At 44.0% G+C, this 22,202-nt stretch overlaps 1 protein-coding gene across 9 annotated transcripts in view; it reads right to left on the bottom strand.

Annotated features, from left to right (window-relative positions):
- Positions 1-22,202, bottom strand: part of tenm4 (teneurin transmembrane protein 4) — a 649,554-nt gene that overhangs the window by 13,913 nt on the left and 613,439 nt on the right. For all 9 annotated transcript variants that reach the window (XM_045704148.1, XM_045704149.1, XM_045704150.1 and 6 more), the window contains 2 exons: positions 21,794-22,089; positions 14,608-14,750 (listed from right to left, as the gene is read on the bottom strand). In XM_045704148.1, the coding sequence (XP_045560104.1) occupies positions 14,608-14,750; positions 21,794-22,089 (439 nt within the window). The remainder of the gene's footprint in view (positions 1-14,607; positions 14,751-21,793; positions 22,090-22,202) is intronic.

The raw sequence follows: 22,202 nt of genomic DNA, 5'->3' as shown, positions 1-22,202 counted from the left end.
AAGTGGAATTAGAAAGAGGACAGTAGAGTTCTATGCTGAGCTCTACAAGTGGAATTAGAAAGAGGGCAGTAGAGTTCTATGCTGAGCTCTACAAGTGGAATTAGAAAGAGGACAGAGTTCTATGCTGAGCTCTACAAGTGGAATTAGAAAGAGGACAGTAGAGTTCTATGCTGAGCTCTACAAGTGGAATTAGAAAGAGGGCAGTAGAGTTCTATGCTGAGCTCTACAAGTGGAATTAGAAAGAGGGCAGTAGAGTTCTATGCTGAGCTCTACAAGTGGAATTAGAAAGAGGGCAGTAGAGTTCTATGCTGAGCTCTACAAGTGGAATTAGAAAGAGGGCAGTAGAGTTCTATGCTGAGCTCTACAAGTGGAATTAGAAAGAGGACAGTAGAGTTCTATGCTGAGCTCTACAAGTGGAATTAGAAAGAGGGCAGTAGAGTTCTATGCTGAGCTCTACAAGTGGAATTAGAAAGAGGACAGAGTTCTATGCTGAGCTCTACAAGTGGAATTAGAAAGAGGACAGTAGAGTTCTATGCTGAGCTCTACAAGTGGAATTAGAAAGAGGGCAGTAGAGTTCTATGCTGAGCTCTACAAGTGGAATTAGAAAGAGGGCAGTAGAGTTCTATGCTGAGCTCTACAAGTGGAATTAGAAAGAGGGCAGTAGAGTTCTATGCTGAGCTCTACAAGTGGAATTAGAAAGAGGGCAGTAGAGTTCTATGCTGAGCTCTACAAGTGGAATTAGAAAGAGGACAGTAGAGTTCTATGCTGAGCTCTACCAGTGGAATTAGAAAGAGGGCAGTAGAGTTCTATGCTGAGCTCTACAAGTGGAATTAGAAAGAGGGCAGTAGAGTTCTATGCTGAGCTCTACAAGTGGAATTAGAAAGAGGGCAGTAGAGCTCTATGCTGAGCTCTACAAGTGGAATTAGAAAGAGGGCAGTAGAGTTCTATGCTGAGCTCTACAAGTGGAATTAGAAAGAGGGCAGTAGAGTTCTATGCTGAGCTCTACAAGTGGAATTAGAAAGAGGGCAGTAGAGTTCTATGCTGAGCTCTACAAGTGGAATTGGAAAGAGGACAGTAGAGTTCTATGCTGAGCTCTACAAGTGGAATTAGAAAGAGGACAGTAGAGTTCTATGCTGAGCTCTACAAGTGGAATTAGAAAGAGGGCAGTAGAGTTCTATGCTGAGCTCTACAAGTGGAATTAGAAAGAGGGCAGTAGAGTTCTATGCTGAGCTCTACAAGTGGAATTAGAAAGAGGGCAGTAGAGTTCTATGCTGAGCTCTACAAGTGGAATTAGAAAGAGGACAGTAGAGTTCTATGCTGAGCTCTACAAGTGGAATTAGAAAGAGGGCAGTAGAGTTCTATGCTGAGCTCTACCAGTGGAATTAGAAAGAGGGCAGTAGAGTTCTATGCTGAGCTCTACCAGTGGAATTAGAAAGAGGGCAGTAGAGTTCTATGCTGAGCTCTACAAGTGGAATTAGAAAGAGGGCAGTAGAGCTCTATGCTGAGCTCTACCAGTGTGAGTATAAAGAGGATAAAACACAGCGGGTCCTTGATGGGTTCCTACAGGTGGCTGCAGAAGCTCAGGTTGAACTACAGCAACCGTTGTCTTTGCAGGAGCTATACACTGCATTATAATACATGGAAAACGGAAGGGCACCGGGCATTGATGGGCTTCCTGTTGACTTTTTTAAGTATTTTTGGCGCTATGTCGGGAGAGGATTGGCTAGCAGGAGTTAACGATAGTTTGACCGGAGGGTTACAACCGATAAGCTGCCAGAGAGCTGTCCTCACCCTACTGCCCAAAAAGGGTGACCCTATGGAGGTGAAGAACTGGAGGCCGGTGGCCTTAATGTGGACTGATTATAAGACCCTGTCCAAGGCTTTGTCCAACAGGCTGAGGGAGGTGATGGGTCAAATCATATGGACCAGTCCTACTGTGATCCCAGCAGGCAGATCGGGGATTACAGTTCCCTGTTTCTGGATGTTTTGAACGTCTCTGGGGCTGTTGGGTTTGGATGCTGGTCTCATTTCAATTGATCAGGAAAAAGCATTTGACAGAGTTGAACATCAATACTTTTGAGGCATTTTGGTTTCAGCTTCTGGTTTTATTGCCATGATCAGGGTGACCTACGGTGACATTGAAAGTTAACGGTGGATTGAGTGCTCCTTTTTAAAGTGTTTAGAGGTATTAGGCAAGGGTGTTCGTTGTCAGGAATGTTATATGCCATTTGTTATAGAGCCGCTACTAAATAGCATTAGGACTCACAGGGGGAGTGTCCTCTGCTCTGTGGCAACAGTTGTCATGTTTTAGAGCCGCTGTCTGGCCTTCTGGACAAGATACAGGAAATTATTGCAGATTTATTTTGTGGATAAATATCATTTGGTTCCACAAAGTGTTCTGTATTTGTCAAAAGAGGAGGGGGGATAAGGTATTGTAGGGCCGCTGCTTTCGGGTTCCAGTTTAATCCGAGGTTGCTTTATGGACCGGAAAATGTGGTGTGGAGAGGGGTGGCCTCTAACCACTAGGCTACCTGCCTCCTCTAACCACTAGGCTACCTGCCTCCTCTAACCACTAGGCTACCTGCCTCCTCTAACCACTAGGCTACCTGCCTCCTCTAACCACTAGGCTACCTGCCTCCTCTAACCACTAGGCTACCTGCCTCCTCTAACCACTAGGCTACCTGCCTCCTCTAACCACTAGGCTACCTGCCTCCTCTAACCACTAGGCTACCTGCCTCCTCTAACCACCAGGCTACCTGCCTCCTCTAACCACTAGGCTACCTGCCTCCTCTAACCACTAGGCTACCTCCTCTAACCACTAGGCTACCTGCCTCCTCTAACCACTAGGCTACCTGCCTCCTCTAACCACTAGGCTACCTGCCTCCTCTAACCACTAGGCTACCTGCCTCCTCTAACCACTAGGCTACCTGCCTCCTCTAACCACTAGGCTACCTGCCTCCTCTAACCACTAGGCTACCTGCCTCCTCTAACCACTAGGCTACCTGCCTCCTCTAACCACTAGGCTACCTGCCTCCTCTAACCACTAGGCTACCTGCTCTAACCACTAGGCTACCTGCCTCCTCTAACCACTAGGCTACCTGCTCTAACCACTAGGCTACCTGCTCTAACCACTAGGCTACCTGCCTCCTCTAACCACTAGGCTACCTGCTCTAACCACTAGGCTACCTGCTCTAACCACTAGGCTACCTGCCTCCTCTAACCACTAGGCTACCTGCCTCCTCTAACCACTAGGCTACCTGCTCTAACCACTAGGCTACCTGCTCTAACCACTAGGCTACCTGCCTCCTCTAACCACTAGGCTACCTGCCTCCTCTAACCACTAGGCTACCTGCCTCCTCTAACCACTAGGCTACCTGCCTCCTCTAACCACTAGGCTACCTGCCTCCTCTAACCACTAGGCTACCTGCCTCCTCTAACCACTAGGCTACCTGCCTCCTCTAACCACTAGGCTACCTGCCTCCTCTAACCACCAGGCTACCTGCCTCCTCTAACCACTAGGCTACCTGCCTCCTCTAACCACTAGGCTACCTCCTCTAACCACTAGGCTACCTGCCTCCTCTAACCACTAGGCTACCTGCCTCCTCTAACCACTAGGCTACCTGCCTCCTCTAACCACTAGGCTACCTGCCTCCTCTAACCACTAGGCTACCTGCCTCCTCTAACCACTAGGCTACCTGCTCTAACCACTAGGCTACATGCCTCCTCTAACCACTAGGTTACCTGCCTCCTCTAACCACTAGGCTACCTGCTCTAACCACTAGGCTACCTGCCTCCTCTAACCACTAGGCTACCTGCTCTAACCACTAGGCTACCTGCTCTAACCACTAGGCTACCTGCCTCCTCTAACCACTAGGCTACCTGCTCTAACCACTAGGCTACCTGCTCTAACCACTAGGCTACCTGCCTCCTCTAACCACTAGGCTACCTGCCTCCTCTAACCACTAGGCTACCTGCTCTAACCACTAGACTACCTGCCTCCTCTAACCACTAGGCTACCTGCTCTAACCACTAGGCTACCTGCTCTAACCACTAGGCTACCTGCTCTAACCACTAGGCTACCTGTCGGAATGACTTTGTCAAAGCAACAAAATAACTACGGTTTTACAAAGATGGCAAAAACTTGGAGAAAATGTTGGGGGTTAATAATGTTGGGGGTTAATAATAATGTTGGGGGTTAATAATAATGTTGGGGGTTAATAATGTTGGGGGTTAATAATAATGTTGGGGGTTAATAATGTTGGGGGTTAATAATGTTGGGGGTTAATAATGTTGGGGTTAATAATGTTGGGGTGTTGGGGGTTAATAATGTTGGGGGTTAATAATGTTGGGGGTTATGGGGGTTAATAATGTTGGGGGTTAATAATGTTGGGGGTTAATAATAATGTTGGGGGTTAATAATGTTGGGGTGTTGGGGGTTAATAATGTTGGGGGTTAATAATGTTGGGGGTTAATAATGTTGGGGGTTAATAATGTTGGGGGTTAATATTGTTGGGGGTTAATAATGTTGGGGGTTAATAATGTTGGGGGTTAATAATGTTGGGGGTTAATAATAATGTTGGGGGTTAATAATGTTGGGGGTTAATAAGTGGGTGAAAATATTCCTAGAAGTCACAGAAGGTCTACAGAGGGACATGTCTGAAGTTTGGCACTTTAGCAAGGCTTTATTCATTTAAAGTGGTCAAAATTAAAGGGCACTTCATTTAATATACCAGGCATTTAAAAATCAATATTGGTGCACAATTTCTACTTAAAATATCAAAGGGACGCAAAAGGTACTAATTTCATGGAACGACCCAGGTAACAGTCTAGCATTGTGATCAGTGAGCTCTCTCTCTCTCTCTCTCTCTCTCTCTCTCTCTCTCTCTCTCTCTCTCTCTCTCTCTTCTCTCTCTCTCTCTCTCTCTCTCTCAGATTTAAAATGCCAATAACCCAATCCCCATGGTGACATTCACAAATAGCCAATAATTTGTGAGGCAATTAAAACCAGTTTGTGGTTTTAACAGAAAGGTTGAATAATGGTTGTTGATAGTTTGTGGTTTTAACAGAAGGGTTGAATAATGGTTGTTGATAGTTAGTCCTCCAAAAGCCAGGCAGCTATGATTTGCAGACAGGTAAACATCCACAGCTTGTTTGAGAGGTTCATCACACATTTTTGCAGTTTTCCACCTCAGAAATGTGTTTGTAAATATACCTATCCTCTCCTACAAACTGTATACACTTATTCCATCCATCTCTGCTTCCCTTTTAGGAAGAAAACAAAGGAGAGGATGAAAAATATACATACTATTATATAGGTTATATAGAACATATATACTATTATATAGGTTATATAGAAGATATACTATTATATAGAAAATATACTATTATATAGGTTATATAGAAGATATATACTATTATATAGAAGATATACTATTATATAGAAAATATACTATTATATAGGTTATATAGAACATATATACTATTATATAGAAGATATACTATTATATAGGTTATATAGAACATATATACTATTATATAGAAGATATACTATTATATAGAAGATATATAATATTATATAGAACATATATACTATTATATAGAAGATATACTATTATATAGAAGATATATACTATTATATAGAAGATATACTATTATATAGGTTATATAGAAGATATATACTATTATATAGAAGATATATAGTATTAAATATAAGATATACTATTATATAGGCTATATAGAAGATATATATTATTATATAGAAGATATGTATTATTATATAGAATATATATACTATTATATAGAAGATATATATTATTATATAGAAGACATCAAAACTATGAAATAACACATATGGAATCATGTAGTAACCAAAGAAGTGTTAAACAAATCACAATATATTTTATGTTTGAGATTCTTCAAAGTAGCCACCCTTTGCCTTGATGACAGCTTTGCACACTCTTGGCATTATCTCAACCAGCAGTCACCTGGAATGCATTTCAATTAACAGGTGTGCCATGTTAAAAGTTAATTTGTGGAATTTCTTTCCTTCTTAATGCGTCAATCAGTTGTGTTGTGACAAGGTAGGGATGGTATAAAGAAGATAGCCCTATTTGGTATAAGACCAAGTCCATATTATGGCAAGAACTGCTCCAATAAGAAAAGAGAAATGACATGAAGGTCAGTCAATTCTGAAAATGTCAAGAACTTTCACAGTTTCTTCAAGTGCAGTCACAAAAACCATCAAGCGCTATGATGAAACTGGCTCTCATGAGGACCAGCACAGGAAAGGAAGACCCAGAGTTTCCTTTGCTGCAGAAGATAAGTTCATTAGAGTTACCAGCCTCAGAAATTACAGCCCAAATAAATGCTTCACAGAGTTCAAGTAACAGACACATCTCAACATCAACTGTTCAGAGGAGACTGTGTGAATCAGGCCTTCATGGTCGAATTGCTGCAAAGAAACCACTACTAAAGGACATCAATAAGAAGAAGAGACTTGCTTGGGCCAAGAAACACAAACAATGGACATTAAACTGGTGGAAATCTGTCCTTTGGTCTGATGTTCCAACCGCTGTGTCTTTGTGAGACGCAGAGTAGGTAAATGGATGATCTCCGCATGGGTGGTTCCCACCGTGAAGCATGGAGGAGGAGGTGTGAGGGTCCTTTGCTGGTGACACTGTCAGCGATTTATTTTGAATTGTAAGGCACACTTAACCAGCATGGCTACAACAGCATTCTGCAGTGATACGCCATCCCATCTGGTTTGGGCTTAGTGGGACTATCATTTGTTTTTCAACAGAACAATGACCCAACACACCTCCAGGCTGTGTAATAACTATTTGACCAAGAAGGAGAGTGATGGAGTGCTGCATCAGATGACCTGGCCTCCACAATCACCCGACCCAATTGAGATGGTTTGGGATGAGTTGGACTGCAGAGTAAAGGAAAAGCAACCAACAAGTGCTCAGCATATGTGGGATCTCCTTCAAGACTGTTGGAAAAGCATTCCAGTTGAAGCTGGTTGAGAGAATGCCAAGAGTGTGCACAGCTGTCATCAAGGTAAAGGATGGCTACTTTGAAGAATCTAAAATATAATTTGATTTGTTTAACACTTGTTTGGTTACTACATGATTCCATGTGTTATTTCATAGTTTTTATGTATTTTCTACATTCTACAATGTAGAAAACAGTAAAAATAAAGAAAAACCCTTGAATGAGAAGGTGGGTCCAAACCTTTGACTGGTACTGTAGTCTATATAGAAGATATATACTATTTGAAATGGAAATGCTTGGAAGGGTGATTCTGTCTGTCTGTCTGGCAGCCTTGAAGGAGGAACCACTGGGCGCTGGGTTCAGAGACTCCCCATGGGGGAAGAAATATGGGGACGCACACAGGAGAGGAGAGTCCCATGGAGATTTGGGCATGAGTGCACACACACACACACACACACACACACAAACACACTCAAACACACACACACACACACACACACACACACACACACACACACACACACACACACACACACACACACACACACACACACACACACACACACAGAGGATGTTATTCTCGGGGGGGGTGCAGATAGGAAAGATGTATCCCACAGGACACCTATCACAGTAGCTATGTCAATATTACTGGATGGGAATGAATTGGTCATGGCATGCGGCAATACCTCAAGGTACTGAGTACCACCTGGGCTGCATCCCACATGGCAGAGTAATCCCTATTTGGTGGACAAATACAGGGCCCAGAGGGCTCTATATACTGTAGGGAATAGGGTTAGGGGACAGGGCTCTATATAGGGAATAGGGTTAGGGGACACAGGGCTCTATATAGGGAATAGGGTTAGGGGACAGGGCTCTATATAGGGAATAGGGTTAGGGGACACAGGGCTCTATATAGGGAATAGGGTTAGGGGACACAGGGCTCTATATAGGGAATAGGGTTAGGGGACAGGGCTCTATATAGGGAATAGGGTTAGGGACACAGGGCCCAGAGGGCTCTATATATAGGGAATAGGGTTAGGGACACAGGGCCCAGAGGGCTCTATATAGGGAATAGGGTTAGAGACACAGGGCTCTATATAGGGAATAGGGTTAGGGACACAGGGCTCTATATAGGGAATAGGGTTAGGGACACAGGGCTCTATATAGGGAATAGGGTTAGGAGACACAGGGCTCTATATAGGGAATAGGGTTAGAGACACATGGCTCTATATAGGGAATAGGGTTAGGGAACACAGGGCTCTATATAGGGAATAGGGTTAGGGGACACAGGGCTCTATATAGGGAATAGGGTTAGGGACACAGGGCTCTATATAGGGAATAGGGTTAGGGGACAGGGCTCTATATAGGGAATAGGGTTAGAGACACAGGGCTCTATATAGGGAATAGGGTTAGAGACACAGGGCTCTATATAGGGAATAGGGTTAGAGACACAGGGCTCTATATAGGGAATAGGGTTAGGGACACAGGGCTCTATATAGGGAATAGGGTTAGGGACACAGGGCTCTATATAGGGAATAGGGTTAGGGACACAGGGCTCTATATAGGGAATAGGGTTAGGGGACACAGGGCTCTATATAGGGAATAGGGTTAGGGACACAGGGCTCTATATAGGGAATAGGGTTAGAGACACAGGGCTCTATATAGGGAATAGGGTTAGGGACACAGGGCTCTATATAGGGAATAGGGTTAGAGACACAGGGCTCTATATAGGGAATAGGGTTAGGGACACAGGGCTCTATATATGGAATAGGGTTAGAGACACAGGGCTCTATATAGGGAATAGGGTTAGGGACACAGGGCTCTATATAGGGAATAGGGTTAGAGACACATGGCTCTATATAGGGAATAGGGTTAGGGAACACAGGGCTCTATATAGGGAATAGGGTTAGGGGACACAGGGCTCTATATAGGGAATAGGGTTAGGGACACAGGGCTCTATATAGGGAATAGGGTTAGGGACACAGGGCTCTATATAGGGAATAGGGTTAGGGAACACAGGGCTCTATATAGGGAATAGGGTTAGGGGACACAGGGCTCTATATAGGGAATAGGGTTAGAGACACAGGGCTCTATATAGGGAATAGGGTTAGGGGACAGGGCTCTATATAGGGAATAGGGTTAGGGACACAGGGCTCTATATAGGGAATAGGGTTAGAGACACAGGGCTTTATATAGGGAATAGGGTTAGGGGGACAGGGCTCTATATAGGGAATAGGGTTAGAGACACAGGGCTCTATATAGGGAATAGGGTTAGGGACACAGGGCTCTATATAGGGAATAGGGTTAGGGGACACAGGGCTCTATATAGGGAATAGGGTTAGGGACACAGGGCTCTATATAGAGAATAGGGTTAGGGGACACAGGGCTCTATATACGGAATAGGGTTAGAGACACAGGGCTCTATATAGGGAATAGGGTTAGGGGGGACAGGGCTCTATATATAGGGAATAGGGTTAGAGACACAGGGCTCTATATAGGGAATAGGGTTGAAGACGCAGGGCTCTATATAGGGAATAGGGTTAGAGACACAGGGCTCTATATAGGGAATAGGGTTAGGGGACACAGGGCTCTATATAGGGAATAGGGTTAGGGGACAGGGCTCTATAAAGTGAATAGGGTTAGGGAACACAGGGCTCTATATAGGGAATAGGGTTAGAGACACAGGGCTCTATATAGGGAATAGGGTTAGGGACACAGGGCTCTATAAAGGGAATAGGGTTAGGGGACACAGGGCTCTATATAGGGAATAGGATTAGAGACACAGGGCTCTATATAGGGAATAGGGTTAGGGGACACAGGGCTCTATATAGGGAATAGGGTTAGGGAACACAGGGCTCGATATAGGGAATAGGGTTAGGGGACACAGGGCTCTATATAGGGAATAGGGTTAGGGGACACAGGGCTCTATATAGGGAATAGGGTTAGGGGACACAGGGCTCTATATAGGGAATAGGGTTAGAGACACAGGGCTCTATATAGGGAATAGGGTTAGAGACACAGGGCTCTATATAGGGAATAGGGTTAGGGACACAGGGCTCTATATAGGGAATAGGGTTAGGGGACACAGGGCTCTATATAGGGAATAGGGTTAGAGACACAGGGCTCTATATAGGGAAAAGGGTTAGGGGACAGGGCTCTCTATAGTGAATAGGGTTAGGGGACACAGGGCTCTATATAGGGAATAGGGTTAGGGGCCAGGGCTCTATATAGGGAATAGGGTTAGGGACACAGGGCCCAGAGGGTTCTATATAGGGAATAGGGTTATGAGACACAGGGCTCTATATAGGGAATAGGGTTAGCGGGGACAGGGCTCTATATAGGGAATAGGGTTAGGGGACACAGGGCTTTATATAGGGAATAGGGTTAGAGACACAGGGCTCTATATAGGTAATAGGGTTAGTGGACACAGGCTCTATATAGGGAATAGGGTTAGAGACACAGGGCTCTATATAGGGAATAGGGTTAGGGGGACAGGGCTCTATATAGGGAATAGGGTTAGGGGGGACAGGGCTCTATATAGGGAATAGGGTTAGGGGGGACAGGGCTCTATATATAGGGAATAGGGTTAGGGGACACAGGGCTCTATATAGGGAATAGGGTTAGGGACACAGGGCTCTATATAGGGAATAGGGTTAGGGGACACAGGGCTCTATATAGGGAATAGGGTTAGGGGACACAGGGTCTATATAGGGAATAGGGTTAGGGGACACAGGGCTCTATATAGGGAATAGGGTTAGGGACACAGGGCTCTATATAGGGAATAGGGTTAGGGGACACAGGGCTCTATATAGGGAATAGGGTTAGAGACACAGAGCTCTATCTAGGGAATAGGGTTAGAGACACAGGGCTCTATATAGGGAATAGGGTTAGGGGACAGGGCTCTATATAGGGAATAGGGTTAGGGGACACAGGGCTCTATATAGGGAATAGGGTTAGGGACACAGGGCTCTATAAAGGGAATAGGGTTAGGGGACAGGGCTCTATATAGGGAATAGGGTTAGGGGGGACAGGGCTCTATATAGGGAATAGGGTTAGAGACACAGGGCTCTATATAGGGAATAGGGTTAGGGACACAGGGCTCTATATAGGGAATACCGTTAGGGACACGGGGCTCTATATAGGGAATAGGGTTAGAGACACAGGGCTCTATATAGGGAATAGGGTTAGGGGGGACAGGGCTCTATATAGGAAATAGGGTTAGGGGGGGACAGGGCTCTATATAGGGAATAGGGTTAGAGACACAGGGCTCTATATAGGGAATAGGGTTAGGGGACAGGGCTCTATATAGGGAATAGGGTTAGGGGGGACAGGGCTCTATATAGGGAATAGGGTTAGGGGACACAGGGCTCTATATAGGGAATAGGGTTAGGGGACACAGGGCTCTATATAGGGAATAGGGTTAGGGGACACAGGGCTCTATATAGAGAATAGGGTTAGAGACACAGGGCTCTATATAGGGAATAGGGTTAGGGACACAGGGCTCTATATAGGGAATAGGGTTAGGGGACACAGGGCTCTATATAGGGAATAGGGTTAGGGACACAGGGCTCTATATAGGGAATAGGGTTAGGGGACAGGGCTCTATATAGGGAATAGGGTTAGGGGACAGGGCTCTATATAGGGAATAGGGTTAGGGACACAGGGCTCTATATAGGGAATAGGGTTAGGGGACACAGGGCTCTATATAGGGAATAGGGTTAGGGGACACAGGGCCCAGAGGGCTCTATTCACAGTCCATGACCTGACTTCCCATTCGTATTGTAACAGCCCAGGAGCAACCGTAGAGGTCAACAGTAGAGGTCGACAGTAGTGGTCAGCCGTAGAGGTCAACAGTAGAGGTCAACAGTAGAGGTCAACAGTAGAGGTCAACAGTAGAGGTCTACAGTAAAGGTCAGCCGTAGAGGTCAACCGTAGAGGTCAACAGTAGAGGTCAACAGTAGAGGTCAACAGTAGAGGTCAACAGTAGAGGTCAGCCGTAGAGGTCAACAGTAGAGGTCAACTGTAGAGGTCAACAGTAGAGGTCAACAGTAGAGGTCAACCGTAGAGGTCAACAGTAGAGGTCAACCGTAGAGGTCAACAGTAGAGGTCAGCCGTAGAGGTCAGCCGTAGAGGTCAACAGTAGAGGTCAAATGGTTTGAAAAGCTGTTCTCTATATTCTCTATTCTGCTTCTATCTGCGTCCCAAATGGCACCTCATTCGAACCAGGGATGAAAAGACTGTACTGTACAGGTTATAGGGTCCCATTTTAGGGTCCCTGAGGCCTGGACTCAGACCAGATCAAGCTGGGTTTGATCTGATAGGCCCTGGTCTAAAGTAGTGCACTACATACGGAATAGTGTTCCATTTAGAACACAATGTTCTTGTCACCTTTCCTTATTGCACCCAGCTGTCCTCAGCATTATTGTCATCATAATGGCCTTTTAGGATCTGACCTATTCTTTCTTATTGACTAAACAGCTATGAAAGCTTATCATTTTAAGGTAAAGGGCTTGGGCGCTGAGTGACACTCTGTCTAGGGATAGGCTGTGAGCCTGATGTGTGGCTGGCTGGCTGGCTGGCTGGGTGGCTGGCTGGCTGGGTGGCTGGCTGGCTGGCTGGCTGGCTGGGTGGCTGGGTGGCTGGCTGGCTGGCTGGCTGTTCGATCTAGCTGTAACTACATCCATCCAAGACAACAACAGCCTGTTTAATTATTCACACTGGACTCCGAGGCAGCGGGCGATATGAAGGGCTGATCAACGAGGGAACCAGAGCATGACTTGTCTGTCTACTCTCTGCCTGTCTGTAAGGGAAGATGTAAGGCAGAGATGAAATCAATGGTGTCTTGGTGGTGGAGGAGAAGAAACAATGAATCTCCCTAATGGCAGCCAGGACAATTACCAGAGCAGTTTAGGCATGACCCTGTTTCTCACTGCCTGTTCCCCCAATCTCCAGGCTCAGGGGCTGGACTAGGTCCCCATACCCCAGACAGAGGGGCTGAGGAGTAGGAACACCGGCCCACTGGGCCGTGATCTGGCCTGATAACTGGGTAGCTCCTTGGGGAGTATGCAGCTCTGCTAACAGGTTGGTTACTATCTGATAGGAAAGACAGAGGGAGAGGTATGAGGATGAACGAGGAAGGAGTGGATGGATTGATGGTTGGATGGAGGGATGGATTGATGGCTGGATGGAGGGATGGATGGAGGGATGGATTGATGGCTGGATAGATGGAGGGATGGATGGCTGGAGGGATGGATGGAGGGATGGATTGATGGCTGGATAGATGGAGGGATGGATGGCTGGATGGATGGATGGCTGGATGGAGGGATGGATGGAGGGATGGATTGATGGCTGGATAGATGGAGGGATGGATGGCTGGAGGGATGGATGGAGGGATGGATTGATGGCTGGATAGATGGAGGGATGGATGGCTGGAGGGATGGATGGAGGGATGGATGGATTGATGGCTGAATGGAGGGATGGATTGATGGCTGGATGGAGGGATGGATTGATGGCTGGATGGAGGGATGGATGGAGGGATGGATTGATGGCTGAATGGAGGGATGGATTGATGGCTGGATGGATGGAGGGATGGATAGATGGAGGGATGGATGGAGGGATGGATTGTATTGGGAATTTTCCAGTACATATGTGCCCATTACACATTTGATAGTAGTCAGCAGGATAGGTGTACTCTATATGTGTGTCTGGGTCATTAGACGCCATTAGATATGCACATGTCTGGGGAGTGGACATTTCTGTTGCTATGGCTCTAATGGTTCTATACCCTAATGTGAATCCAAACTAAAATGAGTGCAAGGCAAAAAGATAATGATGGCTAAATGCTAGAGGGGATGTATCATTTAACACAAAGAGGAGTTACTATGTGTGTGATGTAAGGATGAAACCTGTATAAAAAGTGTGTGCCAAGGCTGGAAAGGCTGTTACTTCATGAACCAGCTCGGCTTGTTACTTTGTAAGAAAGTCTAATTGAACTCACAGGCTCCGGTATCTGAGAAATATTATTGACTGAATATTTCAACGACAATTGATGGCTGGATGGAGGGATGGATGAATGGATTGATGGCTGGATGGAGGGATGGATTGATGGAGGGATGGAGGGATGGATGGATTGATGGCTGGATGGAGGGATGGATTGATGGCTGGATGGAGGGATGGAGGGATGGATTGATGGCTGGATGGAGGGATGGATTGATGGCTGGATGGAGGGATGGATTGATGGCTGGATGGAGAGATGGGTTGATGGCTGGTTGGATGGATGGATTGATGGCTGGATGGAGGGATGGATTGATGGCTGGATGGAGAGATGGATTGATGAATGAAGGGATGGATTGATGGCTGGTTGGAGGGATGGATTGATGGATGGATGGAGGGATGGAGGGATGGCTGGATGGAGGGATGGATGGATGGAGGGATGGGTTGACAGACAGAAAGACATGTGAGTGATTGTCAGGTACAGTAGGATGTGTTACCTTGGAGCTGAGGATGGATGGATGGATGGATGGATGGATGGATGAAGTGACAGAGATATGAGTGAGGACTGGAGGGATGGATGACTGAGTGTCCAGTACTGTAGGATAGACTGTGATATATTACCTTAGTGCTGTCCCACTCCTGAGCGTTGATCTGTGTTCTGACTAGCTCGTAGGACGGCTCCATGGTATCAGTAGAGGGTTTACGGTAGCCTGGTATAACATTGTACAGCTGGAAGCCAAACGTCACCAGCCAACTGTTGACATCTGGGGAAGAGGGATGAGATAAATACATGTCAAACACGTCAAATACACAGTACAGGCTTATCATTATCATACACACAAAACCACAATGTATTGCAGACCCTGGAAACACTTTGATCTGAGGAGTCAAATCAAAACCTGCTGCAGAGAATATCCAGAACACACTAGAAGGTTGTCCAAAGATCCACTCCATGCTTACAGTCAGGACACTAGATTGGTCTCAGGCCTTTGACTAGCTAGCTGTCACGTCCTGACCATAGAGAGCCCTTGGTTCTCTATGGTGTTGTAGGTCAGGGCGTGACTAGGGGGGTGTTCTAGTCGATTCATTTCTATGTTTGGGATTGAGTATGGTTCTCAATTAGAGGCAGCTTGATTACCGTTGTCTCTAATTGGGGATCATACTTAAGGTGTCCCTGTTCCCAACCTGCTTTTCTGGGATATTGTTTGTGTTTGTTGCACCACGTAAGTCACGTTTCGTTGCTTGTTTATTGTTTTGTTGAGAAGTTTTCACGTGATAAAAAGGATGTGGAACTCAAATCACGAGCGTGACACTAGCTATGATTAGTACTTGATTAGAGCTGGAGACATCTTCAGGAGAAGAGACGATATGATGATTCATCTCCTATGGTCTTACAGGTGCAGGACAGCTCACCCAGTTGGGTGGCTGTTATCAACACAGGTCACACCTCAGAGAGAGAGCCCGTCATAAACATCATTAAACATTCACCTGGTCTACACAGCTGCTTTATATATAGTAGCTTTTCCAACAAACGGTGTTTTTTTCTTACATGGCTTAATAAGGTGACAATGAGCTTTAAATCACATCCCCAGAAAGAGCTTTAAATCACATTCCAGAAACAGCTTTAAATCACATTCCAGAAAGAGCTTTAAATCACATCCCAGAAGAGCTTTAAATCACATTCCAGAAACAGCTTTAAATCACATTCCAGAAACAGCTTTAAATCGCATTCCAGAAACAGCTTTAAATCACATTCCAGAAACAGCTTTAAATCGCTTTCCAGAAATAGCTTTAAATCACATTCCAGAAAGAGCTTTAAATCACATCCCCAGAAAGAGCTTTAAATCACATTCCAGAAATAGTTTTAAATCACATTCCAGAAACAGCTTTAAATCGCTTTCCAGAAATAGCTTTAAATCACATTCCAGAAACAGCTTTAAATCACATCCCCAGAAAGAGCTTTAAATCACATTCCAGAAACAGCTTTAAATCACATTGCAGAAAGAGCTTTAAATCACATTCCAGAAACTGCTTTAAATCACATTCCAGAAAGAGCTTTAAATCACATTCCAGAAACAGCTTTAAATCACATTCCAGAAAGAGCTTTAAATCGCATTCCAGAAATAGTTTTAAATCACATTCCAGGAGAGCTTTAAATCACATTCCAAAAACAGCTTTAAATCGCATTCCAGAAACAGCTTTAAATCACATCCCAGAAACAGCTTTCAATCACATTCCAGAAAGAGCTTTAAATCACATTCCAGAAAGAGCTTTAAATCACATTCCAGAAGAGCTTTAAATCACATTCCCTAAACAGCTTTAAATCACATTCCAGAAACAGCTTTAAATCGCATTCCAGAAACAGCTTTAAATCACATTCCAGAAAGAGCTTTAAATCATATTCCAGAAACAGCTTTAAATCACATTCCAGAAGAGCTTTAAATCACATTCCAGAAACAGCTTTAAATCACATTCCAGAAACAGCTTTAAATCGCATTCCAGAAACAGCTTTAAATCACATTCCAGAAACAGCTTTAAATCGCTTTCCAGAAATAGTTTTAAATCACATTCCAGAAACAGCTTTAAATCGCTTTCCAGAAATAGCTTTAAATCACATTCCAGAAACAGCTTTAAATCACATCCCCAGAAAGAGCTTTAAATCACATTCAAGAAACAGCTTTAAATCACATTCCAGAAGAGCTTTAAATCACATTCCCTAAACAGCTTTAAATCACATTCCAGAAACAGCTTTAAATCGCATTCCAGAAACAGCTTTAAATCACATTCCAGAAAGAGCTTTAAATCATATTCCAGAAAGAGCTTTAAATCACATTCCAGAAAGAGCTTTAAATCACATTCCAGAAACAGCTTTAAATCACATTCCAGAAACTGCTTTAAATCACATTCCAGAAACAGCTTTAAATCACATTCCAGGAGAGCTTTAAATCACATTCCAGAAACAGCTTTAAATCACATCCCCAGAAAGAGCTTTAAATCACATTCCAGAAAGAGCTTTAAATCACATTCCAGAAACAGCTTTAAATCACATTCCAGAAAGAGCTTTAAATCACATTCCAGAAACTGCTTTAAATCACATTCCAGAAACAGCTTTAAATCACATTCCAGGAGAGCTTTAAATCACATTCCAGAAACAGCTTTAAATCACATCCCAGAAACAGCTTTAAATCACATTCCAGAAACAGCTTTAAATCACATTCCAGAAATAGTTTTAAATCACATTCCAGAAAGAGCTTTAAATCGCATTCCAGAAATAGCTTTAAATCACATTCCAGAAACAGCATAAAAGTGGGACCGAAGCAGAGTAGATTTTGAGTCATTTGTTATGTCAACCCCCCCCCCATAGCTCTATTCGTCATGGGCAGTAGAGTTATTCTCTGGTGGCACTGGGCTCCACGTTAGGCACCTCTTCAAGTTATTCACTGCTGCATTTGTGGCACCTGACAGAGCTGTTTTAAATAAGGATTTTTTTATTTTTTTTTGAAGACAATGAAAGGGACCCAGGTAATCAGCTGAATGGAATGGAAATGTCAGCGCCATCAATCACAATACAGCCTGAGAAACCTCTCTGGCGAGGGGGGCTCCGTTCCAAATGGAACCCTGTTCACTATATAGTGCACTACTTTTGACCAGTACTTTATGTAGGGTATAAGGTGCCATTTTGGGATGCACATTTTTATGTAAAAGGAAGAAATCACTGTGGTTATATCTAACAGGCTACTTAGCATTCCTCCTTCAGTCTAATGGAGGACCATAGAACTGAACTGAGATCTGTTGAAATGTCCCTGACATGCTCCTTCAGTCTAATGGAGGACCATAGAACTGAACTGAGATCTGTTGAAACGTCTCTGACATGCTCCTTCAGTCTAATGGAGGACCATAGAACTGAACTGAGATCTGTTGAAATGTCCCTGACATGCTCCTTCAGTCTAATGGAGGACCATAGAACTGAACTGAGATCTGTTGAAACGTCTCTGACATGCTCCTTCAGTCTAATGGAGGACCATAGAACTGAACTGAGATCTGTTGAAATGTCCCTGACATGCTCCTTCAGTCTAATGGAGGACCATAGAACTGAACTGAGATCTGTTGAAACGTCTACTCTGTGATATTGACAGCTCTTTGTCATAATTTAAATGAATATACAGTGCCTTGCGAAAGTATTCGGCCCCCTTGAACTTTTCGACCTTTTGCCACATTTCAGGCTTCAAACATAAAGATATAAAACTGTAATTTTTTGTGAAGAATCAACAACAAGTGGGACACAATTATGAAGTGAAACGAAATTTATTGGATATTTCAAACTTTTTTAACAAATAAAAAACGGAAAAATTGGGCGTGCAAAATTATTCAGCCCCCTTAAGTTAATACTTTGTAGCGCCACCTTTTGCTGCGATTACAGCTGTAAGTCGCTTGGGGTATGTCTCTATCAGTTTTGCACATCGAGAGACTGAAATTTTTGCCCATTCCTCCTTGCAAAACAGCTCGAGCTCAGTGAGGTTGGATGGAGAGCGTTTGTGAACAGCAGTTTTCAGTTCTTTCCACAGATTCTCGATTGGATTCAGGTCTGTACTTTGACTTGGCCATTCTAACACCTGGATATGTTTATTTGTGAACCATTCCATTGTAGATTTTGCTTTATGTTTTGGATCATTGTCTTGTTGGAAGACAAATCTCTGTCCCAGTCTCAGGTCTTTTGCAGACTCCATCAGGTTTTCTTCCAGAATGGTCCTGTATTTGGCTCCATCCATCTTCCCATCAATTTTAACCATCTTCCCTGCCCCTGCTGAAGAAAAGCAGGCCCAAACCATGATGCTGCCACCACCATGTTTGACAGTGGGGATGGTGTGTTCAGGGTGATGCGCTGTGTTGCTTTTACGCCAAACATAACGTTTTGCATTGTTGCCAAAAACTTCGATTTTGGTTTCATCTGACCAGAGCACCTTCTTCCACATGTTTGGTGTGTCTCCCAGGTGGCTAGTGGCAAACTTTAAACAACACTTTTTATGCATATCTTTAAGAAATGGCTTTCTTCTTGCCACTCTTCCATAAAGGCCAGATTTGTGCAGTATACGACTGATTGTTGTCCTATGGACAGAGTCTCCCACCTCAGCTGTAGATCTCTGCAGTTCATCCAGAGTGATCATGGGCCTCTTGGCTGCATCTCTGATCAGTCTTCTCCTTGTATGAGCTGAAAGTTTAGAGGGACGGCCGGGTCTTCGTAGATTTGCAGTGGTCTGATACTCCTTCCATTTCAATATTATCACTTGCACAGTGCTCCTTGGGATGTTTAAAGCTTGGGAAATCTTTTTGTATCCAAATCTGGCTTTAAACTTCTCCACAACAGTATCTCGGACCTGCCTGGTGTGTTCCTTGTTCTTCATGATGCGCTCTGTGCTTTAAACGGACCTCTGAGACTATCACAGAGCAGGTGCATTTATACGGAGACTTGATTACACACAGGTGGATTCTATTTATCATCATTAGTCATTTAGGTCAACATTGGATCATTCAGAGATCCTCACTGAACTTCTGGAGAGAGTTTGCTGCACTGAAAGTAAAGGGGCTGAATAATTTTGCACGCCCAATTTTTCAGTTTTTTATTTGTTAAAAAAGTTTGAAATATCCAAGAAATTTCGTTCCACTTCATGATTGTGTCCGACTTGTTGTTGATTCTTCACAAAAAATTACAGTTTTATATCTTTATGTTTGAAGCCTGAAATGTGGCAAAAGGTCGAAAAGTTCAAGGGGGCCGAATACTTTCGCAAGGCACTGTATATATATATATATATAAATATATATATATATATATATATATATATATATATAGCCACTCAATGGCCCATATTCACAGTGTCTCAAAGCAGTGTGCTGATCCTGGACCAGTTTAGTCAGCCACGCAATGGCCCATATTCACAGTGTCTCAAAGCAGTGTGCTGATCCTGGACCAGTTTAGTCTTTCAGATCATAATGAAACGATAATGGAACGAACAGGGAGGACCTCCGACTCTGACAAGCTTTATCAATACGGGCCAATGTCCTTACATACAGACAGGCAGTCCAAACAACCCCACCAGAACAGTTGTCTTACTGTAAACCAGAACAGTTGTCTTACTGTAGACCAGAACAGTTGTCTTACTGTAGACCAGAACAGTTGTCTTACTGTAGACCAGAACAGTTGTCTTACTGTAAACCAGAACAGTTGTCTTACTGTAGACCAGAACAGTTGTCTTACTGTAGACCAGAACAGTTGTCTTACTGTAGACCAGAACAGTTGTCTTACTGTAAACCAGAACAGTTGTCTTACTGTAAACCAGAACAGTTGTCTTACTGTAGACCAGAACAGTTGTCTTACTGTAGACCAGAACAGTTGTCTTACTGTAGACCAGAACAGTTGTCTTACTGTAAACCAGAACAGTTGTCTTACTGTAGACCAGAACAGTTGTCTTACTGTAGACCAGAACAGTTGTCTTACTGTAGACCAGAACAGTTGTCTTACTGTAGACCAGAACAGTTGTCTTACTGTAAACCAGAACAGTTGTCTTACTGTAGACCAGAACAGTTGTCTTACTGTAAACCAGAACAGTTGTCTTACTGTAAACCAGAACAGTTGTCTTACTGTAAACCAGAACAGTTGTCTTACTGTAGACCAGAACAGTTGTCTTACTGTAGACCAGAACAGTTGTCTTACTGTAAACCAGAACAGTTGTCTTACTGTAGACCAGAACAGTTGTCTTACTGTAGACCAGAACAGTTGTCTTACTGTAGACCAGAACAGTTGTCTTACTGTAAACCAGAACAGTTGTCTTACTGTAAACCAGAACAGTTGTCTTACTGTAGACCAGAACAGTTGTCTTACTGTAGACCAGAACAGTTGTCTTACTGTAAACCAGAACAGTTGTCTTACTGTAAACCAGAACAGTTGTCTTACTGTAGACCAGAACAGTTGTCTTACTGTAAACCAGAACAGTTGTCTTACTGTAGACCAGAACAGTTGTCTTACTGTAGACCAGAACAGTTGTCTTACTGTAAACCAGAACAGTTGTCTTACTGTAGACCAGAACAGTTGTCTTACTGTAGACCAGAACAGTTGTCTTACTGTAGACCAGAACAGCTGTCTTACTGTAAACCAGAACAGTTGTCTTACTGTAAACCAGAACAGTTGTCTTACTGTAGACCAGAACAGTTGTCTTACTGTAGACCAGAACAGTTGTCTTACTGTAAACCAGAACAGTTGTCTTACTGTAGACCAGAACAGTTGTCTTACTGTAGACCAGAACAGTTGTCTTACTGTAGACCAGAACAGTTGTCTTACTGTAAACCAGAACAGTTGTCTTACTGTAAACCAGAACAGTTGTCTTACTGTAGACCAGAACAGTTGTCTTACTGTAGACCAGAACAGTTGTCTTACTGTAGACCAGAACAGTTGTCTTACTGTAAACCAGAACAGTTGTCTTACTGTAGACCAGAACAGTTGTCTTACTGTAAACCAGAACAGTTGTCTTACTGTAGACCAGAACAGTTGTCTTACTGTAGACCAGAACAGTTGTCTTACTGTAGACCAGAACAGTTGTCTTACTGTAAACCAGAACAGTTGTCTTACTGTAAACCAGAACAGTTGTCTTACTGTAAACCAGAACAGTTGTCTTACTGTAGACCAGAACAGTTGCAGCATGGTGACTGCTTTCTCTCTCTCATTCTCTCATTCGCCCCCTGTCTGTTTCTCTGCCAATTTACACACAATATAGATTTCCTCTCTCTCCCTCTCTCCCTCCCTCCCCAGACTCACCTGTCATGTAGCACTTGGTCTCCAGGCTGTTGCTTAGAGGGTTGTTGTTCTTGAACATGTACAGGTTGAAAGGGACTATGTTGTTAGCGTTCAGCCTGCTCCAAACCTCGTGGTCCGGCGTGGTCCATCGCCCGGCCATGGTGTCATAGTCCCTCCGGCCCATGTGTACCAGGCGACTCAGGGGCTCATACAGACCCCCCTGGTACCCCAGGATGAGATGGAAGCTTGGGTTGGAGTCCAGGTACACCTCCCCGAAAGCAGTGTGGAGGATCTGCTTGATCATCAGGCCAGAGCCACTGAAATAAACAACAAGGTTACTATGACACTCTGTTCTCTATATAGCGTACCACTGTTTCTCCATTCAAAGGATGTTCTTTGAAGAGCAGCAATTATTTTGGATAAATTACGT

Source organism: Salmo salar, chromosome ssa20 (assembly GCF_905237065.1).
Source record: "Salmo salar chromosome ssa20, Ssal_v3.1, whole genome shotgun sequence".
Classification (NCBI taxonomy): Eukaryota; Metazoa; Chordata; class Actinopteri; order Salmoniformes; family Salmonidae; genus Salmo; species Salmo salar.
Note: the sequence above shows the minus strand (reverse complement) of the source record. Positions and strands in the feature narration are given on the sequence as shown.